Source organism: Anomaloglossus baeobatrachus, chromosome 5 (assembly GCF_048569485.1).
Source record: "Anomaloglossus baeobatrachus isolate aAnoBae1 chromosome 5, aAnoBae1.hap1, whole genome shotgun sequence".
Lineage (NCBI taxonomy): Eukaryota > Metazoa > Chordata > Amphibia > Anura > Aromobatidae > Anomaloglossus > Anomaloglossus baeobatrachus.
The window spans coordinates 205154843-205180175 of record NC_134357.1 but is presented as its reverse complement, the minus strand read 5'-3'; the positions used below and the strand labels follow the sequence as shown (position 1 = coordinate 205180175).

Below are 25333 nucleotides of genomic sequence, written 5' to 3'. Positions count from 1 at the left end.
ACTGACGATATCGCACATACGCGCTGATACTCACAACATCCGGACATACCACATGCTTCTGGCCATGTGATCCTCCGGCAGGTCCTGGAAGCTCACAGCACAGTATCGAGGCCGAGAAGCAAGCGATATCGCCGGATGCTGTGAGTGTGTGGATGCGATGTGTGTGTGAGGTGTGTGTGAGGTGTGTGTGAGGTGTGTGTGAGGTGTTTGTGAGAGTGAGTGCGATCTGATGTGTGTGTGTATGCGTGTGTGTGTGCTGTTATGTTTGTGCGTCTGGAAGTCCCGCCGCTGCAGGACCTTGATTTACTGGTAACTATTCAAGCATGGTTACCAGCGCAACACGTCCCCCGCTCGCACGGGAGCCCACACCAGCATACGGCGGCGGCGTACGCTGATGTGGGCTCCCGTTGGTGAGGGGGGAAAGGGGGGGGGGGAGTACAGTACTCACCTGGGATTCGTGGCTCCGTGACCGTGTCAGTTCGGGCAATGCGGGGGGGGGGCGAGAGCTAATGTCTATTGCGTGAGGGGGGCGGGGCGTGGGCGAGTTGCCAATGCCTGCAGGGTGCCGGGGCGAGAGGCCAATCTGTGGGGGGGGGCAGAGCCTGGGCGAGCGGCTGGCCAATCCGTGTGGGGGCGCAGCCGGGGCGAGAGGCCAATCCGTGTGGGGGGGCGGGGCCATGGCGAACCCAGCGGCCAATCAGCTTTGTGTCACCGTAAGGACATGTCACCGTGACACAATTTTGGAGCATGACAGACAGACAGACAGAATAAGGCAATTATATATATAGACTAGAAGGTGGCCCGATTCTACGCATCGGGTATTCTAGAATTTACGTATTGTGTAGTTCATGTATGATTTTTGTTATATATATATATATATATATATATATATATATATATATATAGAGATGTTGTTGTGTGTAGTTACCAAGTGTTTGTGTAGGCGCTGTACATGTTCTGGGTGTTGTCTGGGTGTGGCGGGGGGTGAGAGCGGTGTTGTATGTGTGTTGCGTGTGTTGCGTTGTTTGTGGAGCGCTGTGTGTCTGTAGCGTTGTGTGTGTGTGTTGCGCGGTTTGTGTGTGTGTGGTGTGTTTTGGGGGGAGGTATGTTTTGTGCAATGTGTGTGTTGTGCGGTATGTGCGTATATTTGTGTGTGCCGCGGTGTTTGTGTGTTGGGTGTTGTGTGTGTGCAGCGTTGTCTGTGTGTGTGGGTGTCTGTGTAGGGCAGTTGTTTGTGGTTCCCAGTGTGTGTGTGTGTGTGGTGTGTTGTGCAGTGCGCGCGCGCGTGTGTGTGTGTGTGTGCATCAGCCTCTCTTCTCTCAGCCTACCTCTCCCAGCCTCCCTCCTCCCAGCCTCCCTCAGCATCAGCCTCCCTCTCCCAGCCTCCCCAAGCATCAGCCTCCACCAGCATCAGCCTCTCTCCTTCCAGCCTCCCCCAGCATCAGCCTCCGCCAGCATCAGCCTCTCTCCTTCCAGCCTCCTCCAGCATCAGCCTCCCTCTCCCAGCCTTCCCCAGGATCAACCTCTCTCCTCCCAGCCTCCGTCCTCCCAGCCTTCCCCAGCATCAGCTTTCCCCTCCCAGCCTCCCTCAGCATCAGCCTTCCCCAGCATCAGCCTCTCTCCTCCCAGCCTCAGCCTCTCTCCTTCCAGCCTCCCCCAGCATCAGCCTCTCTCCTTCCAGCTTCCCTCAGCATCAGCCTCCCCTTCCCAGCCTTCCCCAGGATCAGCCTCTCTCCTCCCAGCCTCCTTCCTCCCAGCCTCCCCCTCCCAGCCTCCCTCAGCATCAGCCTTCCGCTCCCAGTCTCCCCCAGCATCAGCCTCCCCATGCATCAGCCTCTCTCCTTCCAGCCTCCCCCAGCATCAGCCTCCCCTTCCCAGCCTTCCCCAGGATCAGCCTCTCTCCTCCCAGCCTCCTTCCTCCCAGCCTCCCTCAGCATCAGCCTTCCGCTCCCAGTCTCCCCCAGCATCAGCCTCCCCAAGCATCAGCCTCCACCAGCATCAGCCTCTCTCCTTCCAGCCTCCCCCAGCATCAGCCTCTCTCCTTCCAGCCTCCCTCAGCATCAGCCTCCCGTTCCCAGCCTTCCCCAGGATCAGCCTCTCTCCTCCCAGCCTCCTTCCTCCCAGCCTCCCTCAGCATTAGCCTTCCCCTCCCAGTCTCCCCAAGCATCAGCCTCCCCAAGCATCAGCCTCCACCAGCATTAGCCTCCACCAGCATTAGCCTCTCTCCTTCCAGCCTCCCCCAGCATCAGCCTCCCCAAGCATCAGCCTCCACCAGCATCAGCCTCCCTCGTCCCAGCCTCCCCCTCCCAGCCTCCCCCAGCATCAGCCTCTCTCCTCCCAGCCTTCCCCATGATCAGCCTCTCTGCTCCCAGCCTCCTCCAGCACGCCGTGCTCCTCTGCCGACACTCACACACCCGATCGCATCCACTCTCACACACCCGATCGCATCCACTCACACACACCCGATCGCATCCACTCACACACACCCGATCGCATCCACTCACACACACCCGATCGCATCCACTCACACACACAGACACTGACGATATCGCACATACGCGCTTATACTCACAACATCCGGAGGTATCACATGCTTCTGGCCATGTGATCCTCCCGCAGGTCCTGGAAGCTAACAGCACAGTACCGCCGCCGAGAAGCAAGCGATATCCCAGGATGTTGTGAGTATGTGGATGCGATGTGATGTGTGTGTGAGAGTGAGTGTGATCTGATTTGTGTGTGTGTATGTGTGTGCTGTTATGTGTGTGTGCTGTTATGTGTCTGTATTTTCCGCCACTGCAGGACCTTGATGTGTGGATGCGATGTGATGTGTGTGTGAGGTGTGTGTGAGAGTGAGTGTGAGCCGGTGTACACTGGTAACTATGATACACATCGGGTAACTAAGGGACCTTAGTTACCCGATGTGTATAATGGTTACCAGCTTTCACGGCCTCCGTCAAGATCCCAGCATCGCAAGGTTATGTCTGGCGCTGCCGGGATCCTGACGCAGCCGGTGTAGAAGCAAGTGATATCCCAGCATGTTGTGATGTGTGAGGTGTGTGTGAGAGTGAGTGTGAGAGTGAGTGTGATCTGATGTGTGTGTGTACTCACCTGGGAGTCGCGGCTCCGTGTCAGTTAGGCCAGAGCGAGCGTGCATTGCGTGAGGGGGGCGGGGCCTTCAGAGAGCCGGGGCGAGAGGCCAATCCGTGTGGGGGGCGGGGCCATGGCGAGCCCAGCGGCCAATCAGCTTTGTGTCACCGTAAGGACACAATTTCGGAGCATGACAGACAGACAGACAGACAGACAGACAGACAGACAGACAGACAGACAGACAGACAGACAGACAGACAGACAGAATAAGGCAATTATATATATAGATTATTCTAAATTGATATATCCTTTATAATATATTATTGTAATTAACATTCTGCTGGGTGGTCTCAAGCGGGACCCTTTGTGGAGCCTCTGCTATTTTATGGAGTACATTTAAATATGATCTAATAAAATAATGTTTTATGGTTGAAAATAATTCTGATGTATCTTTACTGATTTGGTTCAGATATCTGTATATTAGACATAGTTGATGCAAATTTCTAGTTACTTGCAGTCTATAGGTGGACAATTGTCTTTTTAAATGTAAGTTCCCTGTCCCACTATTATACTTACCTGCCGCCGTCTTCATCCTTCTTCGGTGCCACTCTGGTCCTGCAGCGTTATCTTGTGCCCATAACTAATGGCTTGTCAGAAGTTACGTCAAAAGCGCTCAGTATAACTCTAAGAGAGCCAAAACGAGGCTCTCATAGAATTGTGTTGATTTGTGACCTCCGGTCCACTCCAAGAAACGCTGGAGCCGGCGGCAGGTCACAAATCATAGGAGACAGACTGGAGCGCCGCTGGAAAAAACATGAAGACGGTGGCAGGCGAGTATAATACAGGGGGCAGGGGACTTACATTTAAAGCATCTCTCTAGCTGTGAAATAAGATGATGCTGGAGTGGTACTTTGACATAATCGGCTCAATTCTTTTGCTCAAGATAATATACCCTAAATGTGTGAACCTTATGAATGTAACACATTTTCTTAATCGAATACAAATTAAGGCATTGTTACTTAAGTATCCTCGCCAAGCACAGTAATTACGAATAACGATGTATCCACTGTACACAGCTAATAATTCTAACAAGAAGAGATATACAGGCAGCCTGTCGGAACTCCCTATGGTGGATTAGCTTTAGCTGTTTCTTGGTGTAAGCCCTGATGTGGTAATTGATCAGTCCCTGATTAGTGTTTTATTGCTTTTTCACACCGATAATGCTCTCAAGCCTTGTTGGGTCTCCTGTAGTGTTACATGTATATTATGTCTAATATCCAGAATGAGTTAAAGAGGTGTATGTTGTAGTAATAAAGGCTCAATCAGCAGAGCGCATGTACAGTTAGGTCCAGAAATATTTGGACAGTGACACAAGTTTTGTTATTTTAGCTGTTTACAAAAACATGTTCAGAAATACAATTATATATATAATATGGGCTGAAAGTTCACACTCCCAGCTGCAATATGAGAGTTTTCACATCCAAATCGGAGAAAGGGTTTAGGAATCATAGCTCTGTAATGCACACGCCTCCTCTTTTTCAAGGGACCAAAAGTAATTGGACAAGGGACTCTAAGGGCTGCAATTAACTCTGAAGGAGTCTCCCTCGTTAACCTGTAATCAATGAAGTAGTTAAAAGGTCTGGGGTTGATTACAGGTGTGTGGTTTTGCATTTGGAAGCTGTTGCTGTGACCAGACAACATGCGGTCTAAGGAACTCTCAATTGAGGTGAAGCAGAACATCCTGAGGCTGAAAAAAAGAAAACATCCATCATAGAGATAGCAGACATGCTTGGAGTAGCAAAATCAACAATCGGGTACATTCTGAGAAAAAAGGAATTGACTGGTGAGCTTGGGAACTCAAAAAGGCCTGGGCGTCCACGGATGACAACAGTGGTGGATGATCGCCGCATACTTTCTTTGGTGAAGAAGAACCCGTTCACAACATCAACTGAAGTCCAGAACACTCTCAGTGAAGTAGGTGTATCTGTCTCTAAGTCAACAGTAAAGAGAAGACTCCATGAAAGTAAATAGAAAGGGTTCACATCTAGATGCAAACCATTCATCAATTCCAAAAATAGACAGGCCAGAGTTAAATTTGCTGAAAAACACCTCATGAAGCCAGCTCAGTTCTGGAAAAGTATTCTATGGACAGATGAGACCAAGATCAACCTGTACCAGAATGATGGGAAGAAAAAAGTTTGGAGAAGAAAGGGAATGGCACATGATCCAAGGCACACCACATCCTCTGTAAAACATGGTGGAGGCAACGTGATGGCATGGGCATGCATGGCTTTCAATGGCACTGGGTCACTTGTGTTTATTGATGACATAACAGCAGACAAGAGTAGCTGGATGAATTCTGAAGTGTACCGGGATATACTTTCAGCCCAGATTCAGCCAAATGCCGCAAAGTTGATCGGACGGCGCTTCATAGTACAGATGGACAATGACCCCAAGCATACAGCCAAAGCTACCCAGGAGTTCATGAGTGCAAAAAAGTGGAACATTCTGCAATGGCCAAGTCAATCACCAGATCTTAACCCAATTGAGCATGCATTTCACTTGCTCAAATCCAGACTTAAGACGGAAAGACCCACAAACAAGCAAGACCTGAAGGCTGCGGCTGTAAAGGCCTGGCAAAGCATTAAGAAGGAGGAAACTCAGCGTTTGGTGATGTCCATGGGTTCCAGACTTAAGGCAGTGATTGCCTCCAAAGGATTCGCAACAAAATATTGAAAATAAAATTTTTTTTTTGGGGTTTGGTTTATTTGTCCAATTACTTTTTACCTCCTAAAATGTGGAGTGTTTGTAAAGAAATGTGTACAATTCCTACAATTTCTATCAGATATTTTTGTTCAAACCTTCAAATTAAACGTTTAAATCTGCACTTGAATTTTGTTGTAGAGGTTTCATTTCAAATCCAATGTGGTGGCATGCAGAGCCCAACTCGTGAAAATTGTGTCACTGTCCAAATATTTCTGGACCTAACTGTATGCTTTAGTCAGACCCACCATTTGATTTGTGACATGTCTTTGAATACCTAAATTTAGGAAAAACCATTATGTTTTAGATAAATTTGAAGTTTGCAGACCTTGTAAAGGCTGTATAGCTAAGTTTCCATTGTGCAAAAACACAGTAGTCTATTGATACATATTTGCTATCAGAAATTTTTAGAAATCTCATGCACAGGCTGTTAAATACATCCGCACAGTAATCTGACAGGAGCTGCGGGTGTTAGATCAGCAGAATGTTGTTGATGTGGATGTAGGTGCGAGCGTCTCTCTTTTTAATGCAAAGGGTGAAATGTGCGATTTCCCGCCACCTTATTCACAATGATATCAGTTACATACAGCCGCAGGTATCACTGCAGGTGGACCTCCGCTGTGGGAGATTTGGAGAAAACATGTTCAATGGAAACATAGTCTATTACATCACTCCTTCCCAACTTGTTGAGTTACATAGTTACTAAGGTTGAAAAAAGACCTAGGTCCATCTAGTTCAACCTTCCTCCACCAGTTCTACATTTGGTCACAAAGTCATTTATAACCAACAATGTTGTGTGTACTGAGGAAATCATCCAGCCCTTTTTTGAAAGCGGTTATAGTATCTGCCATTACTACCTCTTGTGGTAGGGCATTCCACAATCTGACTGCTCTAACTGTAAAGAACCCTTTCCTATTTAGCTGTCGGAATTGCTTTTCTTCCACTCGCAGTGAATGCCCCCTGGTCCTTAGTATTGTCTTTGGAAGGAATAAGTCATGTGCCAGTCCTTTATATTGACCACACATGTATTTATACATATAAATGAGATCTCCTCTGAGACGTCTTTTTTCTAAGCTAAACATATCTAACTTTTTCAATCTGCCATCATATGGGAGGCCTTCCATTCCTTGTAGTAGTCTAGTTGCCTGCCTTTGAACTGACTCTAACTTCTGAATGTCCTTTTTAAAATGTGGAGCCCAAAACTGAATCCCATATTCCAGATGTGGCCTTACAAGTTATTTATAGAATGGTAACAATACGTTGGGATCACGGGATCTAATCTCTCTTTTTATACACCCTAGAATCTTGTTTGCTTTTGCAGCTGCTGCCTGACATTGAGTACTGCTGCTCAGCTTATTTGTAATGAGAATACCCAAGTCCTTCTCCTGTTCTGTAGTCCCGAGTTTACTTCCATTTAATGTATACGCAGTTATAGGATTACTCCGTCCTAGGTGCATTACTTTACATTTATCAACATTAAATCTCATTTGCCAAGTATCTGCCCATTCTGACATCTTATCCAGATCTTTTTGTAATATTATACTATCAAGGTCAGTTTTTAATATCCTACATAGATTGGTGTCATCAGCAAAGACTTAAGCTGGGTTTACACACTGCAACATCGCAAAGGACATCGCTGTAACGTCACCGGTTTTGTGACGTAACAGCGACCTCCCTAAGTCTCTGCTAAGTCTCTGGTGAGCTGTCAAACAGGCAAACCTGGCCAACAACTCAACAGCGATCCGGACCTGCAGAGCGACCTAGCTGGTTGTTGGGGACGTTGATAAGCAGCCTTTTGAAAGGGAAGTTGCTAACAAAGTCTCTGCAAAGTCTTTCACACACTGAAACTTTCCAGCGATGCTTGCTGCACAGCTGGAAACAAAGGACCTAGGAATGGTCCTGAACGATTTGTAACGATTACAACTTCACAGCAGGGGCCGGGTCGCTGATAGGTTTCACACACTGCAACATCGCAAACAACATCGCTATTGCGTCACAAAACTGGTGACGTTACAGCGATGTCGTTTGAGATGTTGCAGTGTGTAAACCCAGCTTAACACTTTACTATCAATCCCATCCACAAAGTCATTAATAAAGAGATTAAAAAGAATTGGTCCTAGCACAGATCCCTGCGGCACCCCACTGCTGACTATAGCCCATTTAGAGACTGTTCCATTTATGACTACTCTTTGTTTCCTATCTTTTAGCCAATTCCTTACCCAGTTGCATATAGTTTCCCCTAATCCTTGCTTCTGGAGCTTTAAGGTCCAGTCACACTAAACAACTTACCAGCGATCCCAACAACGATGGGGATCGCTGGTAAGTTGCTAGGAGGTTGCTGGTGAGATGTCACACTGCGACGCTCCAGCGATCCCACCAGCAACCTGACCTGGCAGGGATCGCTGGAGCGTGGCTACACGTGTTGCTGGTGAGCTCACCAGCAACCAGTGACCAGCCCCCAGCGCCGCGTGGAAGATTCTGCGCTTGGTAACTAAGGTAAATATCGGGTAACCAACCCGATATTTACCTTGGTTACCAGCTCACGCAGCTACACGTGCAGAGAGCAGGGAGCAGCGCACACTGAGCGCTGGCTCCCTGCTCTCCTAGTACAGCACACATTGGGTTAATTACCCGATGTGTGCTGCAGCTAAATGTGCACAGAGCAGGGAGCAGCGCACACTGCTTAGCGCTGGCTCCCTGCTCTCCTAGCTACAGCACACATCGGGTTAATTAATCCGATGTGTCCTGCAGCTACATGTGCACAGAGCAGGAGCCGGCACTGACAGTGAGAGCGGCGGAGGCTGGTAACAAAGGTAAATATCGGGTAACCAAGGACAGGGCTTCTTGGTTACCCGATGTTTACATTGGTTACCAGCCTCCGCAGAAGCCGGCTCCTGCTGCCTGCACATTTAGTTGTTGCTGTCTCGCTGTCACACACAGCGATCTGTGCTTCACAGTGGGACAGCAACAACTAAATAATGGCCCAGGACATTCAGCAACAACCAACGACCTCACAGCAGGGGCCAGGTTGTTGCTGGATGTCACACACAGCAACATCGCTAGCAACGTCACAAAAGTTGTTCGTTAGCAGCGATGTTGCTAGCGATGTTGCTTAGTGTGACGTGGCCTTTAGTATAAAGGTCCAGACACACTAAACAACTTACCAGCGATCCCAACAACGATAGGGATCGCTGGTAAGTTGCTAGGAGGTTGCTGGTGAGATGTCACACTGCGACGCTTCAGCGATCCCACCAGCAACCTAACCTGGCAGGGATCGCTGGAGCGTCGCTACACGAGTTGCTGGTGAGCTGTCACCAGCAACCAGTGACCAGCCCCCAGCTCCGCGTGGAAGATGCTGCGCTTGGTAACTAAGGTAAATATCGGGTAACCAACCCGATATTTACCTTGGTTACCAGCGCACGCAGCTACACGTGCAGAGAGCAGGGAGCAGCGCACACTGAGCGCTGGCTGCCTGCTCTCCTAGTTACAGCACACATCTGGTTAATTACCCGATGTGTGCTGCAGCTAAATGTGCACAGAGCAGGGAGCAGCGCACACCGGGTGCAGCTGTACAGGGTACATATATAGGGTATAGAGTACAGGGTGCAACTGCACAGAGCAGGGAGCAGCGCACACCGCTTAGCGCTGGCTCCTTGCTCTCCTAGTTACAGCACACATCGGGTTAATTACCCGATGTGTACTGCAGCTAAATGTGCAGGGAGCAGCGCACAATGCTTAGCGCTGGCTCCCTGCTCTCCTAGCTACAGCACACATCGGGTTAATTAACCCGATTTGTCCTGCAGCTACATGTGCACAGAGCAGGAGCCGGCACTGACAGTGAGAGTGGCGGAGGCTGGTAACAAAGGTAAATATCGGGTAACCAAGGACAGGGCTTCTTGGTTACCCGATGTTTACTGTGGTTACCAGCCTCCGCAGAAGCCGGCTCCTGCTGCCTGCACATTCATTCAGTTGTTGCTCTGTCGCTGTCACACACAGCGATTTGTGCTTCACAGCGGGACAGCAACAACTAAAAAATGGCCCAGGACATTCAGCAACAACCAACGACCTCACAGCAGGGGCCAGGTTGTTGCTGGATGTCACACACAGCGACATCACTAGCAACATCGCTGCTACGTCACAAAAGTTGTTCGTTAGCAGCGATGTTGCTAGCGATGTTGCTTAGTGTGACGGGGCCTTAAGGCTATTATGTGGTACAGTATCAAATGCCTTTGCAAAGTCCAAATAAATCACATCAGCTGCATTACCAATATCCAGGTTTGCACTTACCCCCTCATAGAACCCCCAACAGGTTGGTTAGACACGATTTATCTTTCATGAATCCATGCTGTCTGTCAGTTATTATATTATTTTCTGCAACATATTTTTGCATGTCATCCCTTAAAATGCCCTCAAAAACTTTGCATACTACTGATGTCAGGCTTACTGGACGGTAGTTGCCTGGATCTACCCTCTTACCTTTCTTAAATATCGGTACCACATCAGTTCATTGGGTCTCATTCAGACGTCCTTGTTTCTTCACATGTGCAAAAAATGTCATCAGTGTTTTGGCTCCAAGTTTCATTGTGTGTCCATTTTTACTTGCATTATGTCATCAGTGACGTCATATGGCGTCAGCACCTGGCGCACCTAGAATGCCGGGGGGTCCACTTACTGTCAGCAAGGGCAATGATGTATTCTGTGGCCCCCCAGGCCAATTTCTGGGGACCGCAGTGCTCTGGTCGGCAGTTGCACTTTGCTGGCTGCCAGACCTTTAAGTCAACACTTGCATGAAGCGTTCACTAATAAATGCTGCGTGTAGGGGCATTAAAGTTAATCTGTGGGCGGAGATAGAGCGCGATGTGCTCCCGTCCCACAGATGATGAGAGAGAGGAGCTGCAGTGCTGCCAGCGCCCTGCCGAGCTGTATGCTCCCCCACCCCAGTGTTTTATACCCTCTCTACCCCAGTGCTGTATACCCTCCTGAGCTGTATGTCCCCCCCACCCCAGTGCTGTATACTCCCAAGAGTTATGTCCCCCCACTTCAGTGCTGTGTACCCCCCAAAAGCTGTATGTCTTCCCACCCCAGCGCCGTATACCCCACAGAGCTGTATGTCTCCCAACCCCAGTACTGTAAGCCCTCCAGAGCTGTATGCCCCCTCCCCAGTACTGTGCATGTCCCCAGCCTCTCCTGTAATGTGTGTATATATAGCAGTGTCAGTGTGCACTATGCGCGGCAATGTCTGTTAGAGAAGGCCATCACACAGCATGTCTTGCACAGCTAAATGCCCAGGAGGAACTGGGTGGAGACAAGCGGGTAAGTGAGTGGTGCTGCTGCCGGCTTCCTCATACTAACGATATCTCTAATGTGTCTGTGTGTGCATTTATGATGTATATCTATGTATGTCAGTGGATATGACTGTATATATTTGTATATATGTATTTTTGTGAATTTGTCTTTAAATACGTATATACACGTATTCCTGTATATGTACGTATCTGTGTATGTGCGTGTCCATGTGGCCCACTGAGAATCTTTCGCCCAGGGCCCACAAAAACCTGGAGCAGGCCCTGTGTCCGTGTGTGCATTTTTACCATAAGTGTACGACTCGTGTGTGCGTTTTTATCAGCAGTGTGTCATCAGTATTACGGCTCGTGTGTGTGCGTTCTTACCATCATTGTGTCATCAGTGTACGGCTTGTGTGTGCGTTTTTTAACATCAGTGTGTCACCAGTATACGGCTCGTGTGTGTGCGTTTTTACCATCAGTATGTAATCAGTGTACGGCTTGTGTGTGCGGTCTTAACATCAGTGTGTCATCAGTGTACTGCTTGTGTGTACGTTTTTACCATCAGTATGTCATCAGTGAGAGAGTGGAGCCAGCACGATCTGAAAATGGCATGCATTATATAAAAAGTGCAAATTCACAATTTTATTCCAACTGTACTGTAATGTAAATGAGATTTTTAGCAAATAATTGATCAATTCTTTGAGCCACCCCTGCCAACGTCACGGCAAATCTCAATAGGGGGGTCCTACTCTATATTCTGTATTTCATGTGCCATGCGGCCTCCTAGATAAAGTTAAAAGCAGAACCATAATGGAGCACACATACCTGTAACCTGTATATATAACCGCTTCTATGTTGCAAAAGAGGCAATTGTGGATAGAGGCCAGCCCAGGTCCCAGCATGTGGAGCAAGCTCTACACATACCAGGACTATATCAGAACTGACCCTCCCAGTGCCAGACAGCAACCATTGATAAAGGCGGACCAGATCCAAGTATGGTGCGTAATTAACCATGCCTGTGGAAAGGTTGAGGCAACTGAATGTGAACAGCTACCAACAGGAGGATTATATTGCAAACCAAGATCAGGTGTGCATAGCATGGTGGTGACCAGCCACCAGACATTTGTAGCATAACTACAACCAAACAGAGAGAGAGGGGAGCCAGCACGATCTGAAAATGGCATGCATCATATAAAAAGTGCAAATTCACAGATTTATTCCAACTGTACTGTAATATAAATGAGATTTACAGTTGGAATAAATCTGTGAATTTTCACTTTTTATATGATGCATGCCAATTTCAGATCGTGCTGGCTCCTTTTTCTCTGTTATGACTGTAGTTATGCTACAATTTCTGGTGACTGACCATCACCATACCATGCACGCCTGATTTTGGTTTGCAATGTATTCCTCCTGTTGGTAGCTGTTCAGACTCAGTTACCTCACCCCTTTCCACAGGCAATGCTAATTAAGCACCATCTTGGATCTGGTCCGCCTTTATCAATGGTTGCTGTCTGGCACTGGGAGGGTCAGTTCTGATATAGTCCTGGTATGTGTAGAGCTTGCTCCACATGCTGGGACCTGGGCTGGTCTCTATCCACAATTGCCTTTTTTGCAACATGGAAGCGGCCATATACAGGTTACAGGTATGTGTGCTCCATTATGGTTCTGCTTTTAACTTTATCTAGGAGGCCGCATGGCACATGAAATACGTAATATAGGTTAGGACCCCCCTATTGAGATTTGCCGTGACGTTGGCAGGGGTGGCTCAAAGAATTGATCAATTATTTGCTAAAAATCTCATTTTTTTTATTATTATAGTACAGTTGGAATAAATCTGTGAATTTTCACTTTTTATATAATGCATGCCAATTTCAGATCGTGCTGGCTCCTTTTTCTCTAGTATGTCATCAGTGTACGGCTTGTGTGTGCGTTTTTACCATCAGTGTGTCATCAGTGTACGGCTTGTGTGTGCGTTTTTACCATCAGTATATCATCAGTGTATGACCATTATGACCGTTTTTATCATCAGTATGTCATCAGTGTACGGCTTGTGTGTGCGTTTTTACCATCAGTATGTCATCAGTGTACGGCTTGTGTGTGCGTTTTTACCATCAGTATGTAATCAGTGTACGGCTTGTGTGTGTGTTATCAGCAGTGTGTCATCAGTGTACGGCTCGTGTGTCTGTGTGTGTTGTTATCAGCAGTGTGTCATCAGTGTACGGCTTGTGTGCGCGTTTTTACCATCAGTATGTCATCAGTGTACGGCTCGTGTGTGTTATCAGCAGTGTGTCATCAGTGTACGGCTCGTGTGTGTGTGTTATCAGCAGTGTGTCATCAGTGTACGGCTTGTGTGCGCGTTTTTACCATCAGTATGTCATCAGTGTACGGCTCGTGTGTGTGTGTTTTTACCATCCGTATATCTTCCGTGTACAGCTTGTGTATGCGTTTTTACCATCAGTGTGTCATCAGTGTATAACCATTATGACCGTTTTTATCATGCATTATTATATTATATTATTATACTGCATTATTGGGACAGCTGCAGGATTAACTCCTTCCTGTTATATGATGTAAAGGTCTGATACTTTTGTAGTGGCATGCCAAAATATGACATACCAGTACATCATGGCGATTATTTCAGCACAGAACCTTCCTGATTGCCACTGGGAACTCTGCTTTAGCAGACAGGGCCGCTGCCCTCACCACCCCTGCCTGTTTAATCCTCTGAATGCTGCAATCAAGTGCGATAGCAGCATTTAAAAGGCTAGGAAAGTGATGTGGCTCCCTGTGCCCCATATTGCCAAACCCATGATGGTATTGTCAGCTGCTGATAGTTGCCATGACAGCAGGAGGTCAAATAATGACCTCCTAGTCTGTTCGCTACATTGGCCAGTTTGGCCATGCCATGAGCATGGTCTAAAGAGAGTTATAGAATGCATTACAGTACACGTGTCTTGCAATACATTAGACCAGTGATCAGACTAATAAAAGTTAAAGTCCCATAGAGGGACAAACTGAAAAAGTAAAACATGTAAAAATACTAAATAAAACAAAAATAAAGAACCCAATAAATTGTAAAAAAAAAAAGTAAAATATTACTCCATTAAATACACATATTTGAGTAGAAAAAATAAAGAGTACACATACAGTGTAACACAAAAGTGAGTACACCCCTCAAATTTTTGTAATTTTTTTTTAGAATTTCTTTTCATGGGACAACAGTGAAGATACAGGATGTCCCTTAATACAAAGTAAAGTAGTAAATTTGGTGTGCCCTCTAACTCAACACACAGCCATTAATGTTTAAACCGCTGGGAACAAAAGTGAGTACACCCCTAAGTGATAATGGCCAAATAATGCCTAATTATCAATTTTCCCTGTCCACTGTTACATGACTTATTTGTGTTACAAGGGCTCAGTTGTGCACTGAATACCTTACATTGTATCAAAGTGTCATATCTTCAGTGTTGTCCCATGAAAAGGCATAATAAAATATTTACATATTTGTATGTTTGTGATATACTGTATTTAGTATCGCCATGTCTGCAACAGCCTGATCTATAAAACTATCCCATTTATCTTTGTGAAAATGAAATATTTAGGGGTTAAAGAAATATTTTTGTGTGGAAAATTTATTTTTGGATTTTCACGGCTAAACATTATAAAATTCTGTGAAGCACCTGTGGGTTCAAGGTGCTCACCACACATCTAGATAAATTCCTTGTGAGGTGTAGTTTCCAAAATGTGACTTGTGGGGGATTTCACTAATTGGTGTTATCAGGGGCTCTACAAATGGAACATGGCATCCGCTAGCTAATCCAGCCACTTTTGTGCTCAAGAAGTCAAATTGCACTCCTTCCCTTTGGAGCCCTGCCATGCATCCAAACAGTAGTTCTCTGCCACATATGGAGTATTGGTGTACTCAGAAGAATTGCACACAAATTTTATTGTGCATTTTCACCTGTTACCCTTGTGAAAATGCAAAATTTGGGGCTAAAGTAATATTTTTGTGGTAGAAAGTAAAATTGTGTTTTTCCCTTCCTCATTTGTTCTTGTGAAGCACCTGAAGGGTTAATAAACTTCTTGAATGTTTTCAGTAGGTTGAGGGGCGCAGTTTTTAGAATGGTGTCACCCTTGGGTATTTTCCATCACATTAGCCTCTCAATGTCACTTCATATGTAATGCAGTCCCTAAAAAAATGGCTTTGTAAATATTTTGGGATACTGATAAATTTTTAATCCTTCTAACTTCCTAACAAAAGAAAAAAAAATTGACAAAAATAGTGCTGATGTAAAGTAGATATATGGGAAATGTTATGTATTAACTGTTTTGCGTGACATAATCCTGTGGTTTAAGGGCATAAAAATTAAAAGTTTGAAAATTGTGAAAGTTTATAAATTTTCAGCAAATTGTCTATATTTTCTCAAATAAATACAACAAAATATCGCCTTAAATTTGCCACTAACATAAAGTGCAATATGTCACAAAAGAAAACAATCCCAGAATCACCGGGATCCGTTGAAGCGTTCCAGAGTTATTATCTTGAAGAAAAAATGGCCTGGGTAGGAAGGTGAAAACAGGCTCGGGGGTGGGGGGGTAAAAGCATAAAGATTGAAAGTAAGAAAATGGCAAAATGTTCTTCTTTTTTTGTTACATTTTCCATATTTTCATAGTAATACGCACTGTCATTAAGTACAATGTGCCTCAAAAAAGATTCTTAGAATCACTGGGATATGTTGATGTGAAGATGAAAACAAGCTTGGGGTTTATGACTTAATCATTTAGCGCCATTTTTTTACCTCTTACAGGGTTTTTTTCTGACGGTCTCCCCTGAATCTATCCTCAAAGTGGCCACCCAGTCCTCGGAAAACAACAAGATCTTTTGCATGAACCTGTCCGCCCCCTTCATTAGCCAATTCTTTAAGGAGCCTCTCATGAAAGTCTTGCCTTACGTGGACATTTTGTTTGGGAATGAAACGGTAAGGAAATATTTGTATTCCATTTATTTCTTATAGTGTAAAAAGCAATAAAAAAAAACAAAATCTAGTATTTTCTAAGGAAATGGCTATATAAAATTATTTAATAGCACAGATTTTTTGGAGATATGTTTGGTATAATCCCTTGGACTTGATCAGTGTTCTATGTGAAGGGTCTGACTGCCTAGCTCATTTCTATACCTATGGTTGGCTTAGCAGTTAGTGATTCAGTCAGCCAGCCCCTTCACATAGAAATGGCGACACAGGAAACCTCGCTGTGCCAATCACAAACCGGAAGTATCGCTGGCGGCACTGCGTCCGGGACATTTACATTAGTGGCACTGTTAGGTACTTGAAGCAAAGTAGTGCTATTCCTTGCTATGACTTTGGAATGTAATAAAAAAATTAAAGGACATACACATTTCTTATTGCTGTGCCACACAGAAAAATAAAATGTGTGTGAATAAGTAATAATGGGGGATGTTTCATTTTAAGCGGGCACAATAATGTCTCCATGAGTTGAAGCATTGGCTGCATTTATAGTGAATATGTTCATGTAATTTCGTGATGATGGTAAAAAGCATCTGTAATATCTGAAGAAGTGTACTTGGCAACAGATAATAGTAAGAAAGGGTTCAGGAGTTCAGCACCCAGCAAGCCCACCAGGGTATTTATCTCCCCACAGAAATTCCTAATTATCATTGGCAGTAATTGTAGCACCTAACTGGAGAAGAGACGTTTTCCTTGGGAACATAATGTTACAATTGAATGGCCTTTCTTAGTATCTGAGACTAGAGCTAAACTTGCAATGTGCCCCAGATCTATCACTATCATTCATACATAAACTCCACGTTTTTGCTGTGAATGAAGCTCACATCATGTAGTGGCATTTATGATGGCAGTACTAGTAAGCCTATGTTAACGCGTACAGGATTTGCTGGGGAGAAAGTTCAGTAAATAATTTTGTTTTGCGGGTCTCTGCGTAAAACCGCTGAGTTTCCTAAATAATGGAGTGTACTGCTTCAATAAAAGAGGAAAAAGCGATTTGAACCCTCTATGACCATAGTGCACTTGTAAGTGGGCCCTCGTCATCACGTCATACTTTACAATAATATTACTTATCATTTTAGGAAGCTGCTGCATTTGCCAAAGAGCAAGGATTTGAGGTAAGTGAGGCAATATTCCTCCTTAAAGGAATACAAACACTGACACCTAAAAAGCATTTTGCAACGTCTGATTGGGCTGGAGACCTCTTTCATGGCCAATCTTACAACTTGCGACATGTAACTACTTTATTCCTTTACAATTATTCGTTAGCCAGCTTAACAAGGTAGCGCCCCAATGTTATGGGTTCTACCAACCCCGAATGTCAATAGTCGGAGCTGAATATCAAGGTTAAGGTGTAGGACTGGGGCGGAAAAGTCCATGTACAGTTGTATTGATGACAGCCATAAGTTCAGGATTATTGGCCAGCTCAATAGAAAAAGCTTGATGTTCACAAGCAGTGTAAAGACAAAAGAAGAAAATTACCTGTTGCTTACAGTAAGTTATTATTAAACATTTGTAAATTAAGAAAAAGATTTGGTTACTTTATTTTCCTCCTATTAAAATAATTCAGTTCACCCAATCTGCCCATAGACATTAGATTTAATATTGGCAGATCCCAAGCACAATCCATATGGGAGGATTCCGATTGTCTTCAACAAGGAAAATGAAACCTTGGAATTCAGCATGGGAGATAGTCCTGCCACGGTCTGCCTGTGTTGTACAGGTAACATTTCCGCTTGTAGTGTACAGGATCAGTAGTCAGGGTCAGGATATATTTGCAATTAATAAGCTGAGCAGATGGTTAATGGGTCCCACTGTTGCTTCCCATATTTCCAGACACATTTTTTCAGTCCTGTACAGTAGTAGTTGTTTTTAAAAAAAAATAAAGGAAATCCCTTTCTCTCATCAGCCTAATGTTATTGTTATCTTTTCTGAGCATTCTTCTGATATCTAAAGGGGGCTCCATACTCCATCGATATACTGTATGTTGGCTGGTTCAGCTGATTGTTCAGCCAGCGGGTATCTGTCCCGACTTACCTGCTGAGTGCTTCTGTGCTCATGTGTTGTTAATCTGAGGAAGGAGATAGGATTTCTGAAACGCATACTAAAATCACGTTTAACCATTGCTGCTGACCATCTTCTTACGACAACGCGAGAGTCCACTTCTATTTTTAAATTTTGACCCTTACTCCTCATGGTCCCTGCTGCAGCTGTAACCTACATGCTTTCAATAGCAGTTGTGACTACTTTCACTACTAAAAATAGAAAAAAATTGCCAATTTACCGATTTAGTACATGTAGTGGAATAAGGTCTGTTAGGATCCGTCCGCACGGAGAACGATGGGAGCCAGCCACTCAATCCAACAAAAAATAGAGCAAAAATGCACAATCCAGCGGATGATAGGTGTATATACAAAAAATGTTTTCTTCAATTTAAAAAATAAGTACTTTATTGATCACTTTTTAAAATCTATCATTCCACTATGTAGGGCAAGTATAATTGGGGATAGTCACACCGGACTATGCGTTTCAGCGTTTCCTCACGCATTCCTCATGGTCCAATGAGGAAGGCGTGAGGAAATACTGAAACACGTAGTCTGGTGTGACTATCCCCCGTTATACTTGCCCTACATAGTGGAATGATGGATTTTAAAAAGTGATCAATAAAGTACTTATTTTTTAAATTGAAGAAAACATATTTTTGAATATACACCTATCATCTGCTGGATTGTGCATTTTTGTCTATTTTTATTTTCACTACTGTATCAGGTGAGCACATCTGATTTTTTTTTTCCTACAAACGTTTGTAGTGTTAGTACCCTATTAGAGCCTTTTTGTCTTTTCAGTCTCCTTCGCATTGACTTCACCAGAAAGCGGCTACCCATTTAGAGACCCCCATACACAGTAGGCTGTCAGCCAAGCCTGCCGATATTGGTGGGTTCAGCCGACATTAGTCTAATACAGTTTTTATGTAGGTCGGGTAAATGATAGTCTGTTTACACTAGCCAATTATTGAATAATAGATATTCCTAGAAATGCTCTGTCACGATAATTGGCGAGTCTAAATGTACCCAAAGACCCTATTGACCACACAATCCATTAACAGTTGAGACTTTTCCCAAAATAGATCTCTGACCATTGTTATTGACCAACCATATAATGGTATTTGGTCAATTACCGCTCACAGTGGTTAAGAAACATACAAAGGAAAGTCATCAATGCTTTTATCCCAGTTTTCTGGCATCAGAAAGACATAACATTTTTTTTCACAAAAATCTAAGACTTCTATCATTTTTACAGTGCATTTGCCACTTTTGAAAGCTAGATGGAAAATAATAAAGGAATTGAATTGTTTTTTTTTTTGTTTTTTTTTACCAAGTCTCAAAGAATAGATGCTGATTTTACATCAGTAAAGGTGGTGTAAAAAAATATATATGCTGCCTTGTACCATCTTAATGGAGGCCAGAAGGACAGTATTGGCCTCTATTGGGTAAATAGTCTATCGCCGTGTTCATAATTTGCTCGAGGAACTGTCTTGGTGCATAAAGTACTGTGCAAAAGGCATAGTGTTAATGTGGAAAAAATTGAGGAATTCTCGATCGTACTCCTCCCATATATCATCCAGAGTTTTTGATTGTGAATAAAAGACTTTATTAAGGGTGTATATAACATGTTTCATAGACGTACTGTCTCCTTCATCAGGTAAGTAATTCCAGGTATTGTTGTTACCTAAGAAAGGGAATAGTTTGTCCCAAAAAAGCGTTGTTTTGAACATTGAATGGAAGCCCGCAAGGCCAGAACCCTCTCTGTCCCTGTACTAGTCTGTCATTGTTAGTTTGCTTACTGTAACTTATATCTGTATTTTGTATGTAACCCCCTTCTCATGTTTAGCACTATGGAATCAATGGTGCTCTAAAAATAATAACAATAATACTGTAATGCCCCTGAGACCATCAGGGCACTATAAGGAACTGCATCCTCTTGGGGATGCAGGACCTATCCCCTGGGACCTGGAGTAACCGTGCCATTGACCACCAAAACATGAATCAAATCCTAGTGAACTCTCCACACCGGGCATAAGGGGTTAACAGAAGGGTTTAGCCAGTTTGGTGGGAGGAGTTAGGGAGGCTGAGTCTGAGTCAGTTAGAGTCTGACGGCGCACGTTGAAGTGTGGGGACGTGCCTGCACTGGGTCCGTATAACGGTGACCCCGGGGGGCACGGGAGAGAGGTCGCCAGGACGGGTACTGGAGATACCGCTGGGACCGGAGCACGAACGGGGCACAGGGCCCTAAGTCAAATGTCAAGTTTTAAACGGTTTGATAAATAACTGCACAGTGTGGAAACCTTCACGGACTTCACCGAACCAAATAATCCGGGGGCATCAGCAGCAAACTAGGATCGGGGTTCGGACACTTACCTCCCCGCAGGGTTCACGCTGCCTGCTGTACAGAGAAGGAGACTGTACCCCAAAAGGGACAGTTGGGGACCCCAAACGCTTCAAGCTACGGGGACTAAACTACAAGAGAGTGCCGGGGACAGAGCAACCTGGGTCACTACATTGGCACTGATACTCCTGGGACCGGAACCAGCCTACCGAGGGTCCATGTGAGTAGAGACTGTTAAAGTCAACCTAGTGTGGTCTCCATCATTCTGCACTCACACAGCTCCCAGACACTGCCCTACGTGCGGAAGACCCAACACTAAAGTTGCCATTACCATCAGCTCTGGGAGTTCCCACGTTTAGCAGCAGCGGTTTCCATCTTTAACAGCAACCCGCAGGTGGCGTCACATGACAATAACTTTCATCCCCTGTAAATAATCCCTATTAACAAAAGGGGCCCAGGGCACGGCAACGGGCAGCGTCCACCAGAAGTGATATTCCCACATGCAGAGTCTGCCCGGGGCCGAATACCACATTCCCTAGGTGCTACAATACACTATTCATAAAGTCTGGTATTCACAATCAAAAACACTAGATGATGTATGGGAGAAGCAGAATCCGAGTATTCCTCCTGCATTGACCCCCTTTACCTTCAAAACATGAATATATTTCAGTACACAGTTTTAGGAGGAACTACACACCTGCCTAAAACTTTTGCACGGTACTGTACATTCAATTAATTTACATAGCATCATGTGAACAGAGCATTATTGATTTAAAAGGATTTTCCACTTTCTGCAAAGTGGAGACCGCTTGCAGGTATGAGAATTAACAAATGCATGTAATAAACAACATTGCTCAGTGGCAAGCTTTTGAGGTATATTTTGCTGGAAATGAAAAACCCGTTTAATTTCATTGTTATATATAGTTTTTCTTCTTTATATTTTCACAATTCCAGACTGACGACATCAAGGAGATTGCCAAAAAAACGCAGGCATTACCAAAGGTTAACATGAAAATGCCACGGATTGTTGTGTTTACACAGGGACATGAGGACACCATCATGGCAACAGGTGTGTTTTACATGAATTTGGGAAAAATTCACCAGAGGTTGTCACGGATGTCATGGGAATACTTTTTATACTGATGTCACTCCTAACACATCTAATTCTGACAGCACATGCTGCAATCTGGTTCATATAAGGGCTTAATGAGGTCAAACAATAAAAAAGTAGTAAATGTTCTTAGTAAAATGTCATTGTTACATTCAGTGTCTTTAAATTTATTCTTAATGTCAGTAGTACTAAGCTCTGATGACGCTTTCCTAAAACTCTGCTCAAAACCATTGATGGAATTGGGAACAGTGTTCTTGTATGAGAAAAAAATGGACATCTGAATGAAGCCCAACTTCTCTCAAAAACTCAGGCTTAGCTGTAAACACAGCTTGGGCAAAGTTCAGGGTGGGCCACTATGATCTGTGACTCAGCCGTCGAATAGCACAGGATAATCAGAAACGGGTAAAATGCATCTTCTAGGTCCAGACTCTGGTCAATCAGAACTCTACTAATTATCATTAAGATAATATCCTACATTCCCCAACCTCATTAAAAGAACATAATTTATATTAACCAATCATCGACAGAATAAATTAGGGTTAATCTGATTAGCGGAAACAAATACATCATTGCATTAATCTCATCCTCATAATCTTGACAAATTAGTTTGTGTTAATTTGCTGACTTCAGATGTCTGTATTTATAAGATGCGGATGTTCTTTGTGACACTTGTAAGATGAGGAAATAGCTGATGACTATTTTGCCAGGAAAAAATACAAATTTTACTATTTGTGCCATGAGCATTCGAAATAAAACCACGTAACAACAGTGATTTCCTGTGGGAGGGCGGGTTACGCTGACTAATGTGAAATTACCTGCCTCCTCTTTGATAATTAATTGCAAAAAACTGGCATCTTTAATATGATGTGATATTAATACTTTGTTTCAGTAAACGTTTGTTTGCGATTCCCCCTGTCTATACAGTATTTTTCGGACTATAAAACGCACTCAGGTTTACACAACGGAAAAAAGAAAAATAATATTAATAACCCCTTAAGGACGAAGCCAGTTTTGTACTTAATGCCCAGGCCATTTTTTGTAATTTTGACCAGTGTCCCTTTATAAGGCTATAACTCTGGAACGCTTCAATGGATCCCGGTGATTCTGAGATTGTTTTTTCGTGACATATTGGGCTTCATGTTAGAGGTAAATTTAGGATGATATTTTTTTATTTTATTTGTGAAAAATTCTGAAATTTGACAAAAAAATTAAAAATTTTGTAAGTTTCAAACTTTTAATTTTTATGCCCATAAACCGGAGAGTTATGTCACACAAAATAGTTAATAAATAACATTTCCCACTTGTCTACTTTAGATCAGCACAATTTTTGAAAACAAAATTTTTTGGGGTTAGGAAGTTAGAAGGGTTCAAAGTTCATCAGCAATTTCCCATTTTTTTCAACAAAATTTACAAAACCATTTTTTTAGGGACCACATCCCATTTGATGTGACTTTGAGAGGCCTGGGTGACAGAAAATACCCAAAAGTGACACCATTCTAAAACCTGCACCCCTCAAGGTACTCAAAACCACATTCAAGAAGTTTATTAACCCTTCAAGTGCTTCACAGAAACTAAAGTAACGTGGAATGAAAAAAAATAAAAATTAACATTTTACCTAAAAATGTTACTTTAGCACTAATTTTCTTACTTTTTCAAGAGGTAACACCAAAAATTGGACCTCACACTTTGTTACCCACTTTCTTATGAGCGCGCCAATACCCCACATGTGGTCAAAAACCTTTGTTTGGGTAAATGGGAGAGCTCGGAATGAAAGGAGTAATATTTGAATTTTGGAAAGCAAAGTTGGCTGAAACAGATTGTGGGCACCATGTTGCTTTTACAGATCCCCTAAGGTACCTAAACAGCAGGAACCCCCCTCAAGTGACCCCATTTTGGAAACTAGACCCCTTAAGGCTTCTATCGAGGGGTATACTGAGCATTTTGGACCCACAGGTACTTCACAGAATTTGATAACGTTACTTTGTCATATTGAAAATTGTAATTTTTTTCTCAAAAATGTTGCTTTAGCATCAATTCTCTCACTTTTTCAAGAGGTAATTCCAAAAATTTGACCCAAATGTTTGTTACCCACTTTTTTATGAGCGCGGTGATACCTCACATGTGGTCTGAAACCTTTGTTTGGACAAATGGGAGGGCTTGGAACGAAAGGAGCATTATTTGAATTTTGGAAAGGAAATTTGGCTGAAAAAGATTGCGGGCACCATGTTGCATTTGGAGGACCCCTAAGGTACGTAAACAGCAAAAAAACACCACAAGTGACCCCATATTGGAAACTAGGCCTCTCAAGGAATTTATCTAGATGTTTGGTGAGTACCCTGAACCCCCAGGTGCTTCACAGAAGTTTATAACGTTGAGCCATGAAAATAAAAAAATAAAATTTTACCACAAAATTGTTACTTCAACCAGGTAGCTTTTTTTTTCACAAGGGTAACAGGAAAAAAATCACCATGAAATGTATTCTGCAGTTTCTCCTGAGTTTGGTGATATCTTATATGTGGTGGAAAACAACTGTTTGGGCACACGGCAGGTCTTGGAAGGGAAGGAGTGCAATTTGACTGAACATTTGGCTGGAATAATTAGTGGACGCTATGTCGCATTTGGAAAGCCCCTAAAGTGCCTAAACAGTGGAGGTCCCCCACAAGTGACCCCATTCTGGAATCAAGAAACCTCAAGGCTTTTATCTAGGTGTATATTGAGCATTTTGAATCCACGAATACTTCACAGAATTTGATAAGCTTAGGTTGCCATATTGAAAATTTTCATTTTTTTCACAAAAAATGTTTCTTTAGCATCACATTTCTCACTTTGTCAAGAGGCAACAACAAAACGTGGACCCCACAGGTTGTTATCCAATTTCTTGTGAGCGCAGGGATACCCCATATGTGGCCAAAAACCTCTGTTTGGATATATGGGAGGGCTTGGAATGGAAGGAGCACCATTTGAATTTTGGAAAAGTTGAAATAAATTGCGCCACCATGTCACATTAGCAGGGCCTCTTGGTTACCTATACATTAGAAACCCCCCCACAAGTGACTCCATTTTGGAAACTGGACCCCTCAAGGATTTTATTCAGGAGTATAGTAAGCATTTTGAATCCACAGGTACTTCACAAAAATGTTGCTGTAGCAACAAATTTCTCACTTTTAGGCTATGTGGCCATGATCCAGCGACACGGCGTCTAGTACACAGTGTCAGCCTTCCTGCAGAGATGTGAGTGTTGTCCATGGGAGAACGCAGCTGCCCGTGCCCACGATTTGGGTTCAGGCTGCTGTGGACTTTAGTTCTATGCTACCTGCAGAGCACACTCATCTCCGCAGCATAAATTGACATGCTGAGGCTCGGGAAGCTGCGCCACAGGTCGGTTTATGCTGCGGAGAAAAGAAGCACAGTGGGCACGGGATTTCTAAAAATCCTTCCACTGTGCTTCTACTGCACAACGCAGCGTTATGGACGCAGGGAAAACACTCTGCGTCCAAAGCGCTGCAAACCCTGATTGTGGGCACATAGCCTAAAATGCTACAATGGATGAATGGATAGATGTCAAGTGCCTTTCATGTGGCACTAAAGGGTGCCTAGCCTTGTATTTAGCCCAAAAAGAAAAATAAATAATTAAAATAAATGACGTGGGGTCCCCCCTATTTTTGATAGCCAGC

The 25333-nt window shown here is 44.0% G+C and overlaps 1 protein-coding gene across 2 annotated transcripts in view; it reads left to right on the top strand.

The window, feature by feature from the left end:
• Positions 1-25333, top strand: part of ADK (adenosine kinase) — a 639077-nt gene that overhangs the window by 548944 nt on the left and 64800 nt on the right. For both annotated transcript variants that reach the window (XM_075347320.1, XM_075347321.1), the window contains exons 7-9: positions 15947-16117; positions 17245-17280; positions 21503-21617. In XM_075347320.1, coding sequence (XP_075203435.1) covers positions 15947-16117; positions 17245-17280; positions 21503-21617 — 322 coding nt within the window. The remainder of the gene's footprint in view (positions 1-15946; positions 16118-17244; positions 17281-21502; positions 21618-25333) is intronic.